This window comes from Battus philenor, unplaced genomic scaffold (genome assembly GCF_028537555.1).
Source record: "Battus philenor isolate CCGP_79_NKW_IND1 unplaced genomic scaffold, ilBatPhil1.0.hap1 SCAF_5, whole genome shotgun sequence".
Taxonomy (NCBI): Eukaryota; Metazoa; Arthropoda; class Insecta; order Lepidoptera; family Papilionidae; genus Battus; species Battus philenor.
Genome location: NW_027181715.1, coordinates 1,942,310 through 1,957,133, shown reverse-complemented (window position 1 = coordinate 1,957,133; position 14,824 = coordinate 1,942,310). Strand labels below are relative to the sequence as shown.

The 14,824-nt window shown below is 33.0% G+C and overlaps 2 protein-coding genes across 4 annotated transcripts in view; one reads left to right on the top strand and one right to left on the bottom strand.

Annotated features, from left to right (window-relative positions):
* PsGEF (Protostome-specific GEF) overlaps positions 1 to 1,634 on the top strand; it is a 91,934-nt gene extending 90,300 nt beyond the window's left edge. The window contains exon 32 of the mRNA XM_068772457.1: positions 1,557 to 1,634. Within this exon, the coding sequence (XP_068628558.1) occupies positions 1,557 to 1,634 (78 nt within the window). The remainder of the gene's footprint in view (positions 1 to 1,556) is intronic.
* Positions 1,635 to 4,306: 2,672 nt separating this feature from the next.
* Positions 4,307 to 14,824, bottom strand: part of pot (papillote) — a 101,928-nt gene continuing 91,410 nt past the window's right edge. Inside the window, exons 10-20 of one of the 3 annotated variants that reach the window (XM_068772660.1) lie at positions 14,497 to 14,653; positions 13,631 to 13,784; positions 12,471 to 12,581; positions 11,461 to 11,570; positions 10,777 to 11,051; positions 10,036 to 10,262; positions 8,609 to 8,833; positions 7,701 to 7,849; positions 6,786 to 6,917; positions 6,396 to 6,526; positions 4,307 to 5,907 (exon numbers count right to left, since the gene is read on the bottom strand). In XM_068772660.1, the coding sequence (XP_068628761.1) occupies positions 5,834 to 5,907; positions 6,396 to 6,526; positions 6,786 to 6,917; positions 7,701 to 7,849; positions 8,609 to 8,833; positions 10,036 to 10,262; positions 10,777 to 11,051; positions 11,461 to 11,570; positions 12,471 to 12,581; positions 13,631 to 13,784; positions 14,497 to 14,653 (1,745 nt within the window). In that variant the 3' untranslated portion in view covers positions 4,307 to 5,833. The remainder of the gene's footprint in view (positions 5,908 to 6,395; positions 6,527 to 6,785; positions 6,918 to 7,700; positions 7,850 to 8,608; positions 8,834 to 10,035; positions 10,263 to 10,776; positions 11,052 to 11,460; positions 11,571 to 12,470; positions 12,582 to 13,630; positions 13,785 to 14,496; positions 14,654 to 14,824) is intronic. The other 2 variants (XM_068772661.1, XM_068772662.1) reach the window with 2 other exon arrangements.

Here is a 14,824-nt window from a genome sequence, read left to right as displayed (position 1 = left end):
GCACGAATTTTCACTTATTCACAATTGATACTTATTGCTCATAATCTACACAAACATGATTTAACATGACTAAACATGATTAAACATGATTAAACACGTTTAAACATGATTAAACACGTTTAAACATCGTTAAACACGTTTAAACATGATTAAGCTAATCTGTCTAAATATTACGTAAAAATTAGAAATAAAACTAGGTAAGTAGTGATAAAATTCTTGTTATAGTTTACACGCCAAACGATATGCCTTTCTTATATACTAAATAAGGTTATTGTTGTTATTAAATTTACGATGTTTCAACTTATTTGGGTATAAGAATTAGTGTATGGTGTTATTTAGGAAGCTATCGAAGTCAACTGTCCATTGCTTGTATTAAGAGTTTAAATCCAGCTTCTTTAACATGCTAGGCATTTCGAACTGATCTGTCTGTCCATTTTGTTGGAAACAAGTGTTCATGTAAAAATATATTTTTAATAAAAACCCAGCTCGCTTTTCACTGCTTAAAGGCCTATCCCATTTCTCGTTTTACAATCCCTCCTTTTATTCTTCCACGTAGTTAGGTATATTATTCTAATGTAAGTTCATTGTGGGTTTTTCAACAAGAACTTTTTTGAGATGAATAACGGACCAGGATTTTCGATAACAATCATATATAACCGAATATAAAAAATTACTATTGTTTACTATCTGACTTTGTCTGTTCAGTTATTGATCTGTTCGTATTTACATGAAATAAAATAAATTAATGTAACATACTATAAAAAAATCGGTGCAAAATCTTTAAAGAATTAAAAAAATTGGGCAGATACTTCAGAAATTAAAAATAAATTTACCATTTGAACTTGACGTTTGACAGTCCGCTTCGAAGTTTTAAAATGCAGACATTGCAAAAAAAAATGTTTTTTTTTTAACAGTTACATCAGTTAGTATTGATCGATCACGGATTTTTTATTTATTTATTGTACATTTGGAAAATAAATAAAGTAATCGCCCTGGAATATGTTACATCAATTTATTTTTTATATGTTAACGCGATAGGCCAACAACATCTGGCAGTACAGTCTGTCGGGACAATAGAAACATATAAATATAAATATTATATAAAAATGATATTGCATAAATAGCAATTCCAACACGCCCGTGTAAACTGAAGAAAATTTCTTTTTTCAAAATTTTCTGTCACATTTTAATTATGTATCGGATTGGCTTTTTATTTTAGATAAACTTTATCTTTTATATAGGCCCACTGAAATATTACAGTTCTTTTAAATTCCACTATTGGGACTGCTAATAAATTGTTGAAATTCGTGAGGTTATGATGAGAATTTTTTTTTAAATAAATTCATAGTTTCGGTCGCTGTATGGCAAGTGAAACTGTGCATTTGTAACCATATGACAGCTGAAAAAAATCAATGTTATTGTTGAAAAATCCCATAGTAAAACCTAACCTTTTTTAAAATATATATCACTCAATTATGCACATTCCTTTTGAAATACATTAAACACGTTCTTAGATTAAAGTTGCAAAAACATACGTTGACGCATTTTTCTTACAGGAGAAACATATGGAGAAAAGATTTTGGAAGCAGGTGAATAGAAGACGCCAGTCTCTCGGCTCCATCAGTCAAATTTAAAAATCTGTTTACAAGTGTTCAATATATAATGGTGTAGGTAATAGAAAATGAGTATTGAATTTTAGATAAAAAGTCAACGATATGGACATAAAATAGTGGAATTAAAACTTTTGATGTCCGAGACTGTATGATGTGATAATAGTCATTTTTAAAAGTGCGCGTAATTGACGATAAAACATAAAGGAGGATGCCAAAAAGTGTCATGGATCCGAAAGGAATTGCCAAATATATGAAAGGGACCTCTCAACTTTAATTCATATCGTAGGTAGACTTGATTACTATTGCAATGGGCGCTGTCCCAAATCGACTACAAGGCCTAATGATGTTATTTGTATATAAAATTAAACGTTTGAATTTCATATTAGTTTTACATTGACACAATATTAGGAGTTATCGTGTAAGACGCTTAATATCTTTGTAAAATATATAATTAATTATTTTAGCCTTTACGTGACGCTGTTGACGGTTTTAAATATAAATTTAAATTTGTTTTTACAAAATCTATTGTTATCTAGGTATCAATATCACGCTGTAAAATATTATTAATTTTAAAACTATTTATTATCTATGTTGCACAATTTTAGTGGTTTTTTTTTTCTCTATAATTAAATCAATCCTGTCATCACGTAGACACACGTAAATGTGATCATTATAAAATTAAACACGAATTTTCGTAGTTAAATTCGAAATTAACTAACATGTCCGTCGAATTTATTCATTTTTAAACTGTGCATTTAGACGTCAACTGGGATATTTAAAGTGTTTTGAATTTATTTAACCAATTTCAAAATAAAATCTTTTCATTTATCATAAACTTGTTTTGCATTGCACTTTCTCTGTAGAAGTAGTTGCCTAACTCTTTTACAGCCTTATCTGAACTGAGTTTACGGAGCCAAAGAGTCCGTGAAGTTTAAAACCTTGTTTTGTGTGTGTTTTTCAACGTAATTTATCGTTTAAAAAAAACTTGATAACTGAATACTTTTATTTTAATACTAGATTTTATGTAAATACTCTAAGTGTACAATCTTTTTTTTTCTAAGTCTAGTTAACAGAATAAAAATTAATTGATTTTATTCCTCAATAATAGGGCTATAAAACATCACTTTAAAAATGATTATCAAAACCACCTTTACGCGTAAACAAGGAAGACACTAAAGTTTTATAGACTGGCCGGTTTAAAAAAAAAATAAAAATAAATATTTAAATCCGAAAATGGAACACTTTACGAATGTTTTCACTTTATACATCTTTTTACGTACGTATATTATTCTGCGGCGGATTTAATATGTGATAATTTTTAAACTGGTCAGTTCCTCAACTATCAATGACACCAACGTAGACCAAAGACGCTTTCCGATCCTCTCCCTTTTATTTGTATATATAAATACTGTATTCACCAGGATTTAAAAGCAGAGCGTTGAAGGCATTTAGTCTAGATCTTGTATAATTACCAAGCTCGAAAGATTACTAAAGCCTCAAGCAAGATGGCGTAAGCAGAAGCTATATGAATTGACAGATGTCTAAGCTAAAACCTCAACTATATCAATTACCACATTCTACTCGTCTCTGCCCGCTTCGAGTGGCCCGCTGGTTTTTGTGGTTGTAGTTTGATGAAATCCGTACCGATAAAAAATATTTTTATCAATTTATATGCCAAAAAGAGCTGTAGTATAAAAACAAGCAATTTTTATAATGAACGCCCTCTCAATCCCCCTTGCAAGTAGAATTTGTAAAATCTTTAGCTGACCTGTACTCGAAACAAGAAATATTCTTACCAAATTTCATATCTATAACCCGTATGTCTCTGAAAGGTTTAGAGTGACTAGCGAAGTGGAAATGGGTAGGAACATTGCTTGCGGTAACATCGCTTCCCTTTTGGAAAACAAGGAAAGCCGCCACACTTTCTTGCGTGACATTTCACACTTCTTGTAACCGTGTAACAAGAAGTGTGATGAGGGATGGAAGGCGATACGTATTTGTAATCTGGGTGAATACTGTATGTTGAATGATAGAAATTGTGAAGAATGAGAGAGGGAAGGTGTAAGTAGAAGGGTGTATGTCAATGTCCCGAAAATAAGACGTGGAAAAGAGAGATAAAAAAACCCTTATGTTTCCATAGATATTGTGACGAGTCATTCCACAGATATAAGGTTACTATCGGATTATATTCCAATAAGTAGCACAATGTATCCGGTTCTTTATTTAAAAGTCGATTACATACAATTCCGTCAAGTAAGCTTCAACTTAGTAAGTTTTACAATATACATTTCTACAGTTATGTATTTCACAGTTACCTGGGTGTGGGACTTTATCGTCTGTCGCTTACAAGGACGTCATTGTCTCCCCCAAAGATATCTATGGGGATTATACCATAATCACCACGCATGGTAGGCAGGTTAGCAATCGCAGTGTGATATTATGGTACGCAGAGGACGCAGCTACCCAACATCTGGTAGCTTGTTTGTGAGCAGTGACAATCCTAAATAATGCACTGGGTGTGAATTATATTTTTTTGTATTCCGGGAATCGATCTCGCGACCGTAGAACGTTAATCTCAGTCCTTTACCGCTCGACTACCACTGCTAATAACGTACCAAATATAAACACTCAGTACCATTTTAAACTCAATGATATTGGATTATATGGAATGAAACGAAAAACAAATTGTTAAACTTGGTATTTATTGATTACAAATGTCAAATGTTATACTTAATCGCAAATCGGTACTGTAAAATAAGTTTTGAAGCAAAAAAAAAACTTAATGTCTTAGCACCACTTGATTACCTCCGTTAGTGAGTGTCTAGAATCTTCTGGAAAATTCTAGAGCTGTCAATTATTAAAATTTGTTATAGTAATTTTCTCGGGTTTTGTTAATTTTATTATATAACCTATGCTACTGTCGAACTCCCATGCCTACCGAAACCACATCACATAGCAGAAAAAGCAAGAAGAAGAAGCAAATGTACACAGTACGTCTTGCCAAGTCTGCTAGGTTTGACATCCCATTGAAAAACGCGTTTTTTTATTTACATTTGAGTAGATTAAAATACGTTGCCAGTATTGAAGCATTCCTTTAGAACTTTCTGTATCAGATTATAAATTGTTCACGTTTTTAAAATTTTACATTACTTTATATAAGAATTCTTTTAAAATTATATATAATTGGCACATGGTTAGTAAATAAAAGCGTTTTGCAGTAATATTCAACTCGTTTAAAGACACAATTTATATAGATTAAAGAAAAAAGGTAAATTAAAATACAAATAATAAAGATAAAAAAAAGATTTAAAATTCAATTTAACTCTTTAAACAAAGCGAGCATAGTTTAAGTTATCAAAATAGTAAAAAAAGTTAAGTTACATCGCTTATTAAAATAAAGGTATAGTTTAAAAACGGATAAAGATAGAAATAGTTTTGAAAAATGATAAGTTTCCGTATTATATTATATATACCTCCTGAAAATTATTTACTAGGCATAGAATTATTCATTTAAATCTGTATTAAAATTATTTCCTTTTAAACCATATACATGGTGTCTCCATATACATATAAAGAAAATACTATCACATACGGACGGAATGTTTTTATCATAAACATCACAAAATCGAACGCTAGCTAAAATTTTCATTTAAAACTACAGAGTCATTTTCAAATGGCAGTGAAAATGTAGCAATATTATTACACAGAAATACATACGTTGACATAGATAATTAATATTGTTCATTTTTTATCTGTAATTATACATTTTCATTCGATTAAACCATAGGTTCTCAAACTGTTACTTATCTAATTTTTTTATATTTGATCGAAGAAGCTACTTACGAAACAGTACGATATGAAAATAAAATGTAAATAAAAATCTGTTCAAGATATTTATTAATCGCGCAACTCAATTTAAAAAAAGAACACAATGAATTGAACGGCCGTGTTGAAATATTTATTACATTTATATTAATACCACAATATTATTATTTGATAGTATTTTTATTACTTCATTCTAAATCTTGTGCGCTTTTATTTTTCACGAAGAACCTAAAGGATATCGGAGATTCTTAACTGTTGAAGAGCGTACTTTGGAAACCACTGGTTTAAACTCCCTTTTAAAAATGGTACATGACTTGAATCCTTATTAATTTAAACTGTAAATTGTTAATTCTATTATAAATGTTCTGGCGGATTTTGTTTCGTTCTTGCAGCCGTTACTCGCGCCATTCCCTTGACGCCTGGAATGTTCTAACTTCGGACGAAGTAAAAGTTGTCAATCCTTGAGCACCTGTGAAAAAAAGACAGTTTTAGATTCCAAAAGGTTTCTCTTACGAGAGAGATAGAGACAGAGACTATGAATATCGCTAAGCAGGAAAGCAATGTTTACGTATTTAAGATATAATGCTATATCGCCTTTAAGCAATAAGTTATTTGTTTTCTCCACTCTGGATATATACTGTTTTCTTATTGGCTTTTATAAATTTCACGGTCTTAAGGACTAGCAAACTACTTCACTTAAACCTTGCTGGGGGTTAGAAATTTTACAATTGCTTTGGACAAAATTTGTATCTACATATATATATATATATATATATATATATATATATATATATATATATATATATATATATATATATATATATATAAAGAATATACAATAACTAAATAATCAGAATTATGTATTTCATTCATCAACGCTTAAATTGTTAACAGGTAGAAAAATTCTTTGAAAATAAATTTGTATAATTTTTTAAAATAAATAAGATGTAATGTTACCTCTAATCCGACGGCCAGGAGTGGGTGTGATGTCACCTTCTGGAGCCGTCCATTGCTCCATCACCTCGGTGTTGGACCGCGCCAACGACGGTTGACTGACAGACCGGTTTAAAGAGTGACGAGACCAGGATCTAGTAATAACGTTAGAAAAACTCTTTGAAACAATAAATGTGAACAAATTGAAATCAATAAACAGCATGTCGGGCTTCTTGTTTGACAATTAACTGTAACCAACATTGAGCGTAAGCAGTGGGAACATACAAAGCTGCGTATATAACCTAACTGCAAGACAGAAGTACAAGAGAGAAGTAGATCAATAAATATCTTATGTTCAAGAGCGGTATCGATTATTCGAGTAATGTAAAAAGATGATGAATTTATATTACTCACGGATGTTGGCTGAAAGGTTGTTCATTGTCGCTATCGTCATCATAGTAGCGGCCCAATAGAGTGCCCGCCGATACCTCAGACTGCGTGTCGGCTTGTTCCCTCGCGTAATCCACCATCATCTCTGACATTGACCTTTAAGACAAATTTAGTTAATTTATACAAAACCCATAAAGGGATAACGTTATTTGAAGAGTCATTATTTATGAGTCTGCGTACAAAGATTAAAGTACTTGACACAAGATGGCGTTCAAAACGTTGTTACTTCATACGACGTCGATAGATGGCGCTGGCGCTGGTCTCGCGCTTTAGTTTGACATAGGCAGTCGTACAAACTTTCGCAACCAGTAATCAGAATGGATGGAGTAATTTAAATATTCAGTTTACTATTTTGCTAAATTAATACTGTGTGAGTGTATATTTTATTTTCAAACTCCACCTTCATTCAATATTCCGATCTGTAACGGTCGACCATAAAAATACAAATAACTAGTAAGGGACGCCCTTAGTAAAAATCAGCGCTTTTACGGGCTTTGTTATACTTCAGTACGTAGAGTAAAAGTTTCCAGCGTTGGTACTCTAATATCTTTCCCGTATTAATTTTAAGCCAAGCTTGAAATTACGAATTGGCATTAAAATGATTATGAAAGATATTTGAACTCAGACTTTGAGTACGGAAACTCAGACTGTGATAAAAATGGACACTATTTGATGTTCCATTAAAAAAAAATCTTCAAATAACTTAACAAAGACATTATTCGAAAACCATAGATTTGGTAGCTTAAAAATTCAAAAGATAGAACAACCGATTGGGCCGAGAAATGACGTAAAAGTTTCGTAATATAATATACATAGGTTTACTTTAAATGAATATTTTGTGACGTCATACTGTCCGTAAACTAGATAAATGATGGTCACCTCATATCCACGTGGTCGCTACGATAGCTGGATCGTCGAGACCGCTGTGGCTCACGGAGGGAGGTTGCATCGCTGTCATACTCGTACAGGGTGGGCAGAGAACTGCGCCGTGAACGCGAATCCCACTCCGTCTTCTTGCGGTAACGGTTCTACAGGATGAACCGAAATGTTACATCAAACATACAAAGTTAATTAATACAGATATCAATCTTATTGCAAAGTGTTTCAATAAATGTGTGACATGTGACACGGTCATGTGAAAATCACATGTCTGCCATATCTGTGTTAGTTGATAAACAAAGTTATTGTTGAAAAATGTTATATACAGGATGATTGGTTACAGTTGTATAATCTTTGAAGGGGTGAATGAATTGCTCAACTGTATATAAAGTGATTATTCTGATTATTTTTATTTTAATGCGATTGGCCAATAACTTCTAGCAGTATAATGTCTGCAGAGATAAAAAGTAAACAAAAATCAATTTAAATACATAATATTATAATTTATTTGATACCTAATTTATTATACTATGTTATATATTAATTGAAAGCAAATAAATTATATATTTCACTTCTATAAAGTTTTTACACCTGTATTCTATACCTGTATACAATGGAGGGGGTTTTTGTATAAAATTAGAGGAGGCAAAATGCTGTCAGGATGAGAGAAAATGTGGAAAATTAAAGAAAGAAGACAGAGAGAACTTCAGAAGGATAAGAGAGAGAGCGTTAAAATAATTATTGAAAATAATAACTCTGCCCCTAAGTATATTAATAAGATAAGGGAACGAAAGATCCCCAAAAGCGACGGCCATTAAAAACAAAAGAAAATTAAAAAAAGAAACAGTAAAGCTGAAGGTACAAATTAAGCTATAAAGTCTTAGATTATTAGATAAACGCATGCTTACTTTAGGCCTATCAGGAGGTGGGGCGAGAATGCGTATTATGACTTCCCACTTGGGCGGGGAGTAGAGAGGGGCGAAGCGGTGATCGTGCGCCACCCTGATGAAGTCCTCGCGTGTGGAGGACCTGGCTAGCTCCCTACGTAGGGTGCTCTCGTGGGTGATCAGCTCGCGCCAACGGAGACGTTCTTCGCGGGTCAGCCGGTAGGATCGCTCCGTTTCCGAAAGTACCTTAAACATTTATATCGCGGACTTATTTATGTATTTATTAATTTATTTATATTGTACAGATTACATTTACTTTGATGTGTGTACGCCATGAGAAGTATGACAAAAGAGTTCTTTTTTCAGAGACTATAATCACATTGAACTTCCTGTAATAATATCTTTTAACTTGAATCTACGAGGACTCAAATATCACCCTGATCTGAGAAGAGCCCACAACAAACATAGACCGGTTTTTTTATAGTCACATTTACTATTGTTTAAATTTAAACAATAAACAACAGTTCGTTACTATATACACGCTTATTTTATTTAACAAGCGTTGTAGTTTTTTTTATATATATATAATATATATAGTTTTTTTTATATAATATACTCTATTTTTTTCGTCATTGACTGCAAGTAAATGGACTGTCATTTACTTGTCTATTATAAGAGCGTACTACATATGTTTTACATTCTCATCTTTTTAATGTTACTCTGGTTCAATTAATTGCAATTTTTTTTTCATTTATTATGTTACAAATTTTTAGGTCTTACAAACTTTTTTATAATTATTCGAATACACAGTCTTCTGATCTGTAGTTAGACAGGTTCGAAAGACCACAACGCTCGCTAAATAAAATAGTAACAAAAGCTTACTGTATAAATTTATAGCACAATTTTATTAATAAAGAGAATCAATTCATTCCTAAACTTTATTACCACTTAAAAAAATTCTTAAAACTACTATGTGACGTGTGATTCGTTTTTTGTGTACTTTTAAACTAATTATTAAACTATTGAAATATTCAAGTTCTACACAAAAAAATCTCCATAAATCATCACATATAATGTTATTATGTTTTATATTACGAGTGTATTATTTTTTTCCCTTTTAGATTTTCATTTTAAAAATTAAATTGTTTTATGTTAATATTGACTAAAAATACTCTGTTTTAAAAATCTAAATAATATTTATAAAGGAATAAATTTTTTGGCTCCATTAGTTTAAATTACGAGCTGTGTAGAAAACGTATAATAATGAAAACTATATAAACATCACACGGAGGGGAAAAAATCATACTATACATTCTTTTTTCAAATAACACATGGCTAATAAGTAAACAGTAAACTAAACGGAGAATTCACTACAAAAATTGTAAAACTTGTATACTAATTACAAATAAGTAAATACATTAATAAACTTTGTACAGTTCTGCACTAACCTCGTCTTGGGCATCTATCTTCAGTACTCTTGTGAGAACAGTCCAGTTAGATGGTACTGGTGGTGCTGGAGTAGGGTCTGGTACGTCCTCGTCATCTTCCTCTCTGTACAGCGGATTCCGAGCTGGTGGAAGTTCCGGTAGCAGAGGAAGATCAGAAGATGACGGCTGGTATACCTTGCCAGTCTGCTTAATCAATTCCGGAGAGAACAAATCAGGCCCTCCCTTACCTAAGAAAAAACATAAACAAAAGAAAGATAATTTGTGTAATTTAAATAAATGATATCAATTTTCAACACAAATTTTAATAAGTTTACATAAATTGCCAGTAGATGGCGTTGTAAATCCTGCTGACTATCGGCTAAATTCAGCAAAAATACTTAACAGTTATCTATTAAATAATGTCCATGTGTACAGTATTAGATAATATTAAATAATATTTAGTATAGTAAAGATAAAACTTAAACACATATTTCTCATATAACTATCCTTTAAAAGTAATCTGTGGAACAGTGGTTTTATTTAAAAAAAATATCTCGTTGTGTATACATCTAGTCACATATTTTATTTTTTTGACTGCTTTTATTGCTAAACTAAACTTGTTCGATAAGTTAAAAAATATGAAAGCTCTATTACGGTTTTGCATCTATATTGATAGACTAGGCTATACTCCGCTATTTGTCACCATAAACATAGCTACTAACTTATGAACGCCATTTATAGAAGACCAAAAAAATTACTGACCAATGTATTTCTGCGGTGGCAGCGATAATGGAACTCGTTCCATCTTCGGCGTAAGAGTCATTCCAGAAGCGCTGCTGATGTCAGAGAAGTTCTCCCATTGTGCTTCTGGCAGCGTGTGGTTCCTTATCGTCACGTCGAATTGAGGCGGCGGCGCTGGTACCTGGCGGTATTCCGTCACCAGGCGCTTGTGACGCTCAATGTCTTCTATCGTCTTCTTCTCCGTGATCGTGCGAAGGAAAACGTCGTCAACCACGTGAGAAGTTATCTCTGGTTTCCTGTAAATATTTTACTAATAATACAATTTCATTTTACCAAGGTCACCGAAGAAGCTCAAAGAATTGCTCGTCGAATAAAAGGAAAGAAAAGGCATGAAAGACACTGTGACGAAAGAAAGGTGAATAAATGAATGATGAGAAATGTAAATAAAAATATACAATTGTGAAAATTATTACTCGAACGAACTTAGAACTTCCCTGTCATACACAACGCAGGGTAACGACAGGCCCACAAAAACGGAACCAATTAAAATATAGTCACAATAGAAATCATCTTTTAGTAAACAATTATATGTGTGATCACTTTGAAATACGTGTTTTTTTATTAGATTGCTACAGTTCAATAACTTGGCAATGTGAAGTATGTTATAGCTTCTAGTGATAAAATATAATAACTTTGAGCTATTACCTTGCTGGCATAATTGGCGCCTCCGGAATAGGCTCAAGGCTTTCCAGTGTCATCTCCTGTTCCTCTGTCTCCAAACGCTCCGTCATCATGGGCGGCGGAGGCGGAGGTTTCTGGACATATTTTAATTACATTTACCAATAAATCAATAACGTTGTTGATAAATTAAATAAATATAATAATCAAGCGTAAACCCAAGTGTCCCAAATCTCTAAATATAATAAATCTACTAAAAATATAACTATAAACAGTAAAAGCAAAAAATTACAATTAAATGGCAAACTTCGAACCGCTACACAGCTTATATTGTTCTAACAGCAGTAGCAAATACATAAATGCTATAGCAGCATTTTAATATGTGTATCAAGATTATAATGAACAAGTTCTGTAACTGCTATAGCAGATATAACTGCTCCACCGACAATAGCAAATACGTAATTGCTACTAATAGTAGCAGACATGTAAATGCTATAATAGGTTTTTGTTTGCTTTAGCAGGATTATAAAACACCAGGTCTAAATTGCTTCAGCAGGTATGACTATTCTAGTAGCAGCAGCGGATATAAAAATGCTATAAAAGATTTTTAATTCCTATTGTAGAATTGTAACAGCCCCTGTTGATAACTGATTTAACAGCAGTAGCAGATTCGTAAATGCTATAGCAGATTTATATAAAGAGTATCGATAATATCTTACATAGAAGAAAAGCGAAAGCCTAATCTAAAAAAACAAATAGTAGCCTCAAATCTATAGAAACCTATATAAAGCATGCTAAGGAAGTAAATAAATAAAATATTTTACTATAGTGCTACCGAAACCGCTGTACCTCGCCTTAGGAAAGTGCTGCGGTAAGGGAGGTGATCATGAGCGCCACTATCGCCGCTCGCAAGCTTAAGGATAGCAGTCCCGGTAACACTATAATAATCTACACAAGCAATTTTCTGACCGACACAAAAGAACAAAGATACCAAAAAAGATGCATTTTCGCAGAATAATTGAATATTCCATTGCTACCTTGATGTGGAACATCCTTGCGTGCGATCCGTCGGTGACCTCCGTAACTGAATGCGTGTCAGTCATCTCAGTGTTGAGAGAAACAATGGACCTTGGACGTCGGGCCCACTCCTGGTTAGTTGGATGAATTGGGTGAGGTTGTTACATACACAATACACGGAGCTATAAATACTGACGCTACTAGAGTTTCCAAGTTAACAAAAGAATTTTTTTCATTCTTAAATTTTATATTACAAACATTCGTCTATAATATAAATTAAGAAAAGCAAATATTGATAGCTCCATGGTATATCATTGTGAAACACTTAAGTGCGTTGTGAGTTGATTTAAAATGCATTTGCAAAATTGAACACAAAACCAAGTGTTCGTTAACATAAAACAAACAATTAGTAATGTATTTATTGATTAATATTTTAAATTTTTATTTTAGTATTTTATTGTCAGTTATAATTTTTTTTAGTAAACGATTTTAGATTTTTAATTTATAATTATATCCATAGAATTAAATGAGCAATTAACTAATTTTATATATAAAAAAATTGAGTTTGAGCGATTTTTTTAAATTAAAGTCGAAAAACTAATTATTGAATATGTTTGCTGTAAATTAAAAAACGGGTAGGATAAATGAACTATTTTTGTCAAAGATTTACACCGTTCACAGAAAATATTTAAATAAAAGAATTTTTTTGGTGTTTATTACATCATTATGTTTCCGTGGCAAAAATGTTATTACATTTACCACCGAAATGACTTGAGAGAAAAATAAACTAAAGAAATATTAACTTTTTCATTTTTAAGTTTTCTTGATTGTCACGAAATCTACCAGACACAAATAAAATAAACAAAGAGATTTATTGCAATTTTGGACTTATAAAAAACCAAAAAAGCTTTTTCCCAGAATTAGTTGATATACAACAGGTTGATATTTTTTACGATAAATCCATATTCGCCGTTTTAAAGTAAACATTGATTAAGTGTGAACATGGCGTGTGATTAGTGAGGTGACGAAGTTTCTCAGTTTTCCTAACGAGTAATTTTTTTTGCTCTCTGTAGTCTTGTCTAGAGTGACCTGTGCAATATTGTGGCACTGATGGAAGAGATCATTTGCTCTTTAAGAACCATTCGGTTTACTTTGTCCTCCGGTATATAAGCGAGGTTACCTGTCGCTCGCGGTTGACTTGCGAGTAGAGTGCCGGAGGACGAGGAGGTCGCGCCGGAGGAGAGCCATGAGCAGCTCGTGCTGGAAGTGGCAGCGCTCCAGGTGAAACAGTACGCACTGACTCCTGCCGCTCGTGTTCCTCGAGCATGGTTTGTCTGAACAAAATTTCAATATCTAAATATAAAACTTTAAAACAGTTACAAGTATAACAGGACAAAGATTTGAATGGCATCATCACAACGTAAGCTGGTGCTCTTTACAAGGTATGAATTGATCTGGTCTTTCCTGAAGATCGCCTCGGTAACCGGATTTACGCTGCCCGCATCTAGAGCCCTAGACTATGACATGTGAGCTAAGAATTATTTAATACTCGGGACATTGGTGGATCGTAAGACGTTCACCCACAAGTTGGACACTCGATGCAAGCCGCATCCTACAGGTCCTGTAGGAAATCTTAGAGAGATACCTATCCAGCAGACATGTCCTATGGCTGAAATGGTTTTTTTATGGCCCCCGCTATTGAAAGCCTCTCATACCCCTAACTTATTTATGGGTTAGTGACCTTTTTATTTCTTTTTAATAATTTTTGACGTATATTTTTATTTTTTGGCTCTTCGTCCATGCATCTTAAGATCTTTCATTCTTTCGTTACATTCAACAATTTATCTGTCTTGCTCTTTTATTCCATTTTACCTCTTTTCCGATGCCTTTCATCCATCACCTCCGTGTGGCTGAAATGTTGGTAATAGAGGATATTGTAGAAGAGAGAAGAAGATGCGCATTTATACGAATGAGGCACTGATATTGTTCCATTCTCTTTGAGCTCGAGATCATATTTATAAAAAGATAATCAAAGACAGTGTTTACCTCATACTGGCGCCGTCAACTTCAGTCGCGGTGATGGTAGAAGGCGGAGATGGCGGTGCCGGAGGGCGTTGCACTCTCACGCGCACGTCGAACGCCGGCGGCACCACACCGGCGTGTAGTAAAGCGCCTGCGTGCGAGTACCGCCCGTTAGACGCGCCTGCCATTGGTTAGGGAACGGTGATATGATAAATGAAATGAAACTGATTGTTATTTTTATTAATAGTGATTATATGTATGTTAGATACAATGCAAATAAATTAAAATATTGTGTAAAAACAACTACTCTAGTCTACCAGTCTAGTAAGTGACATTTAAAAATTCCACGGGT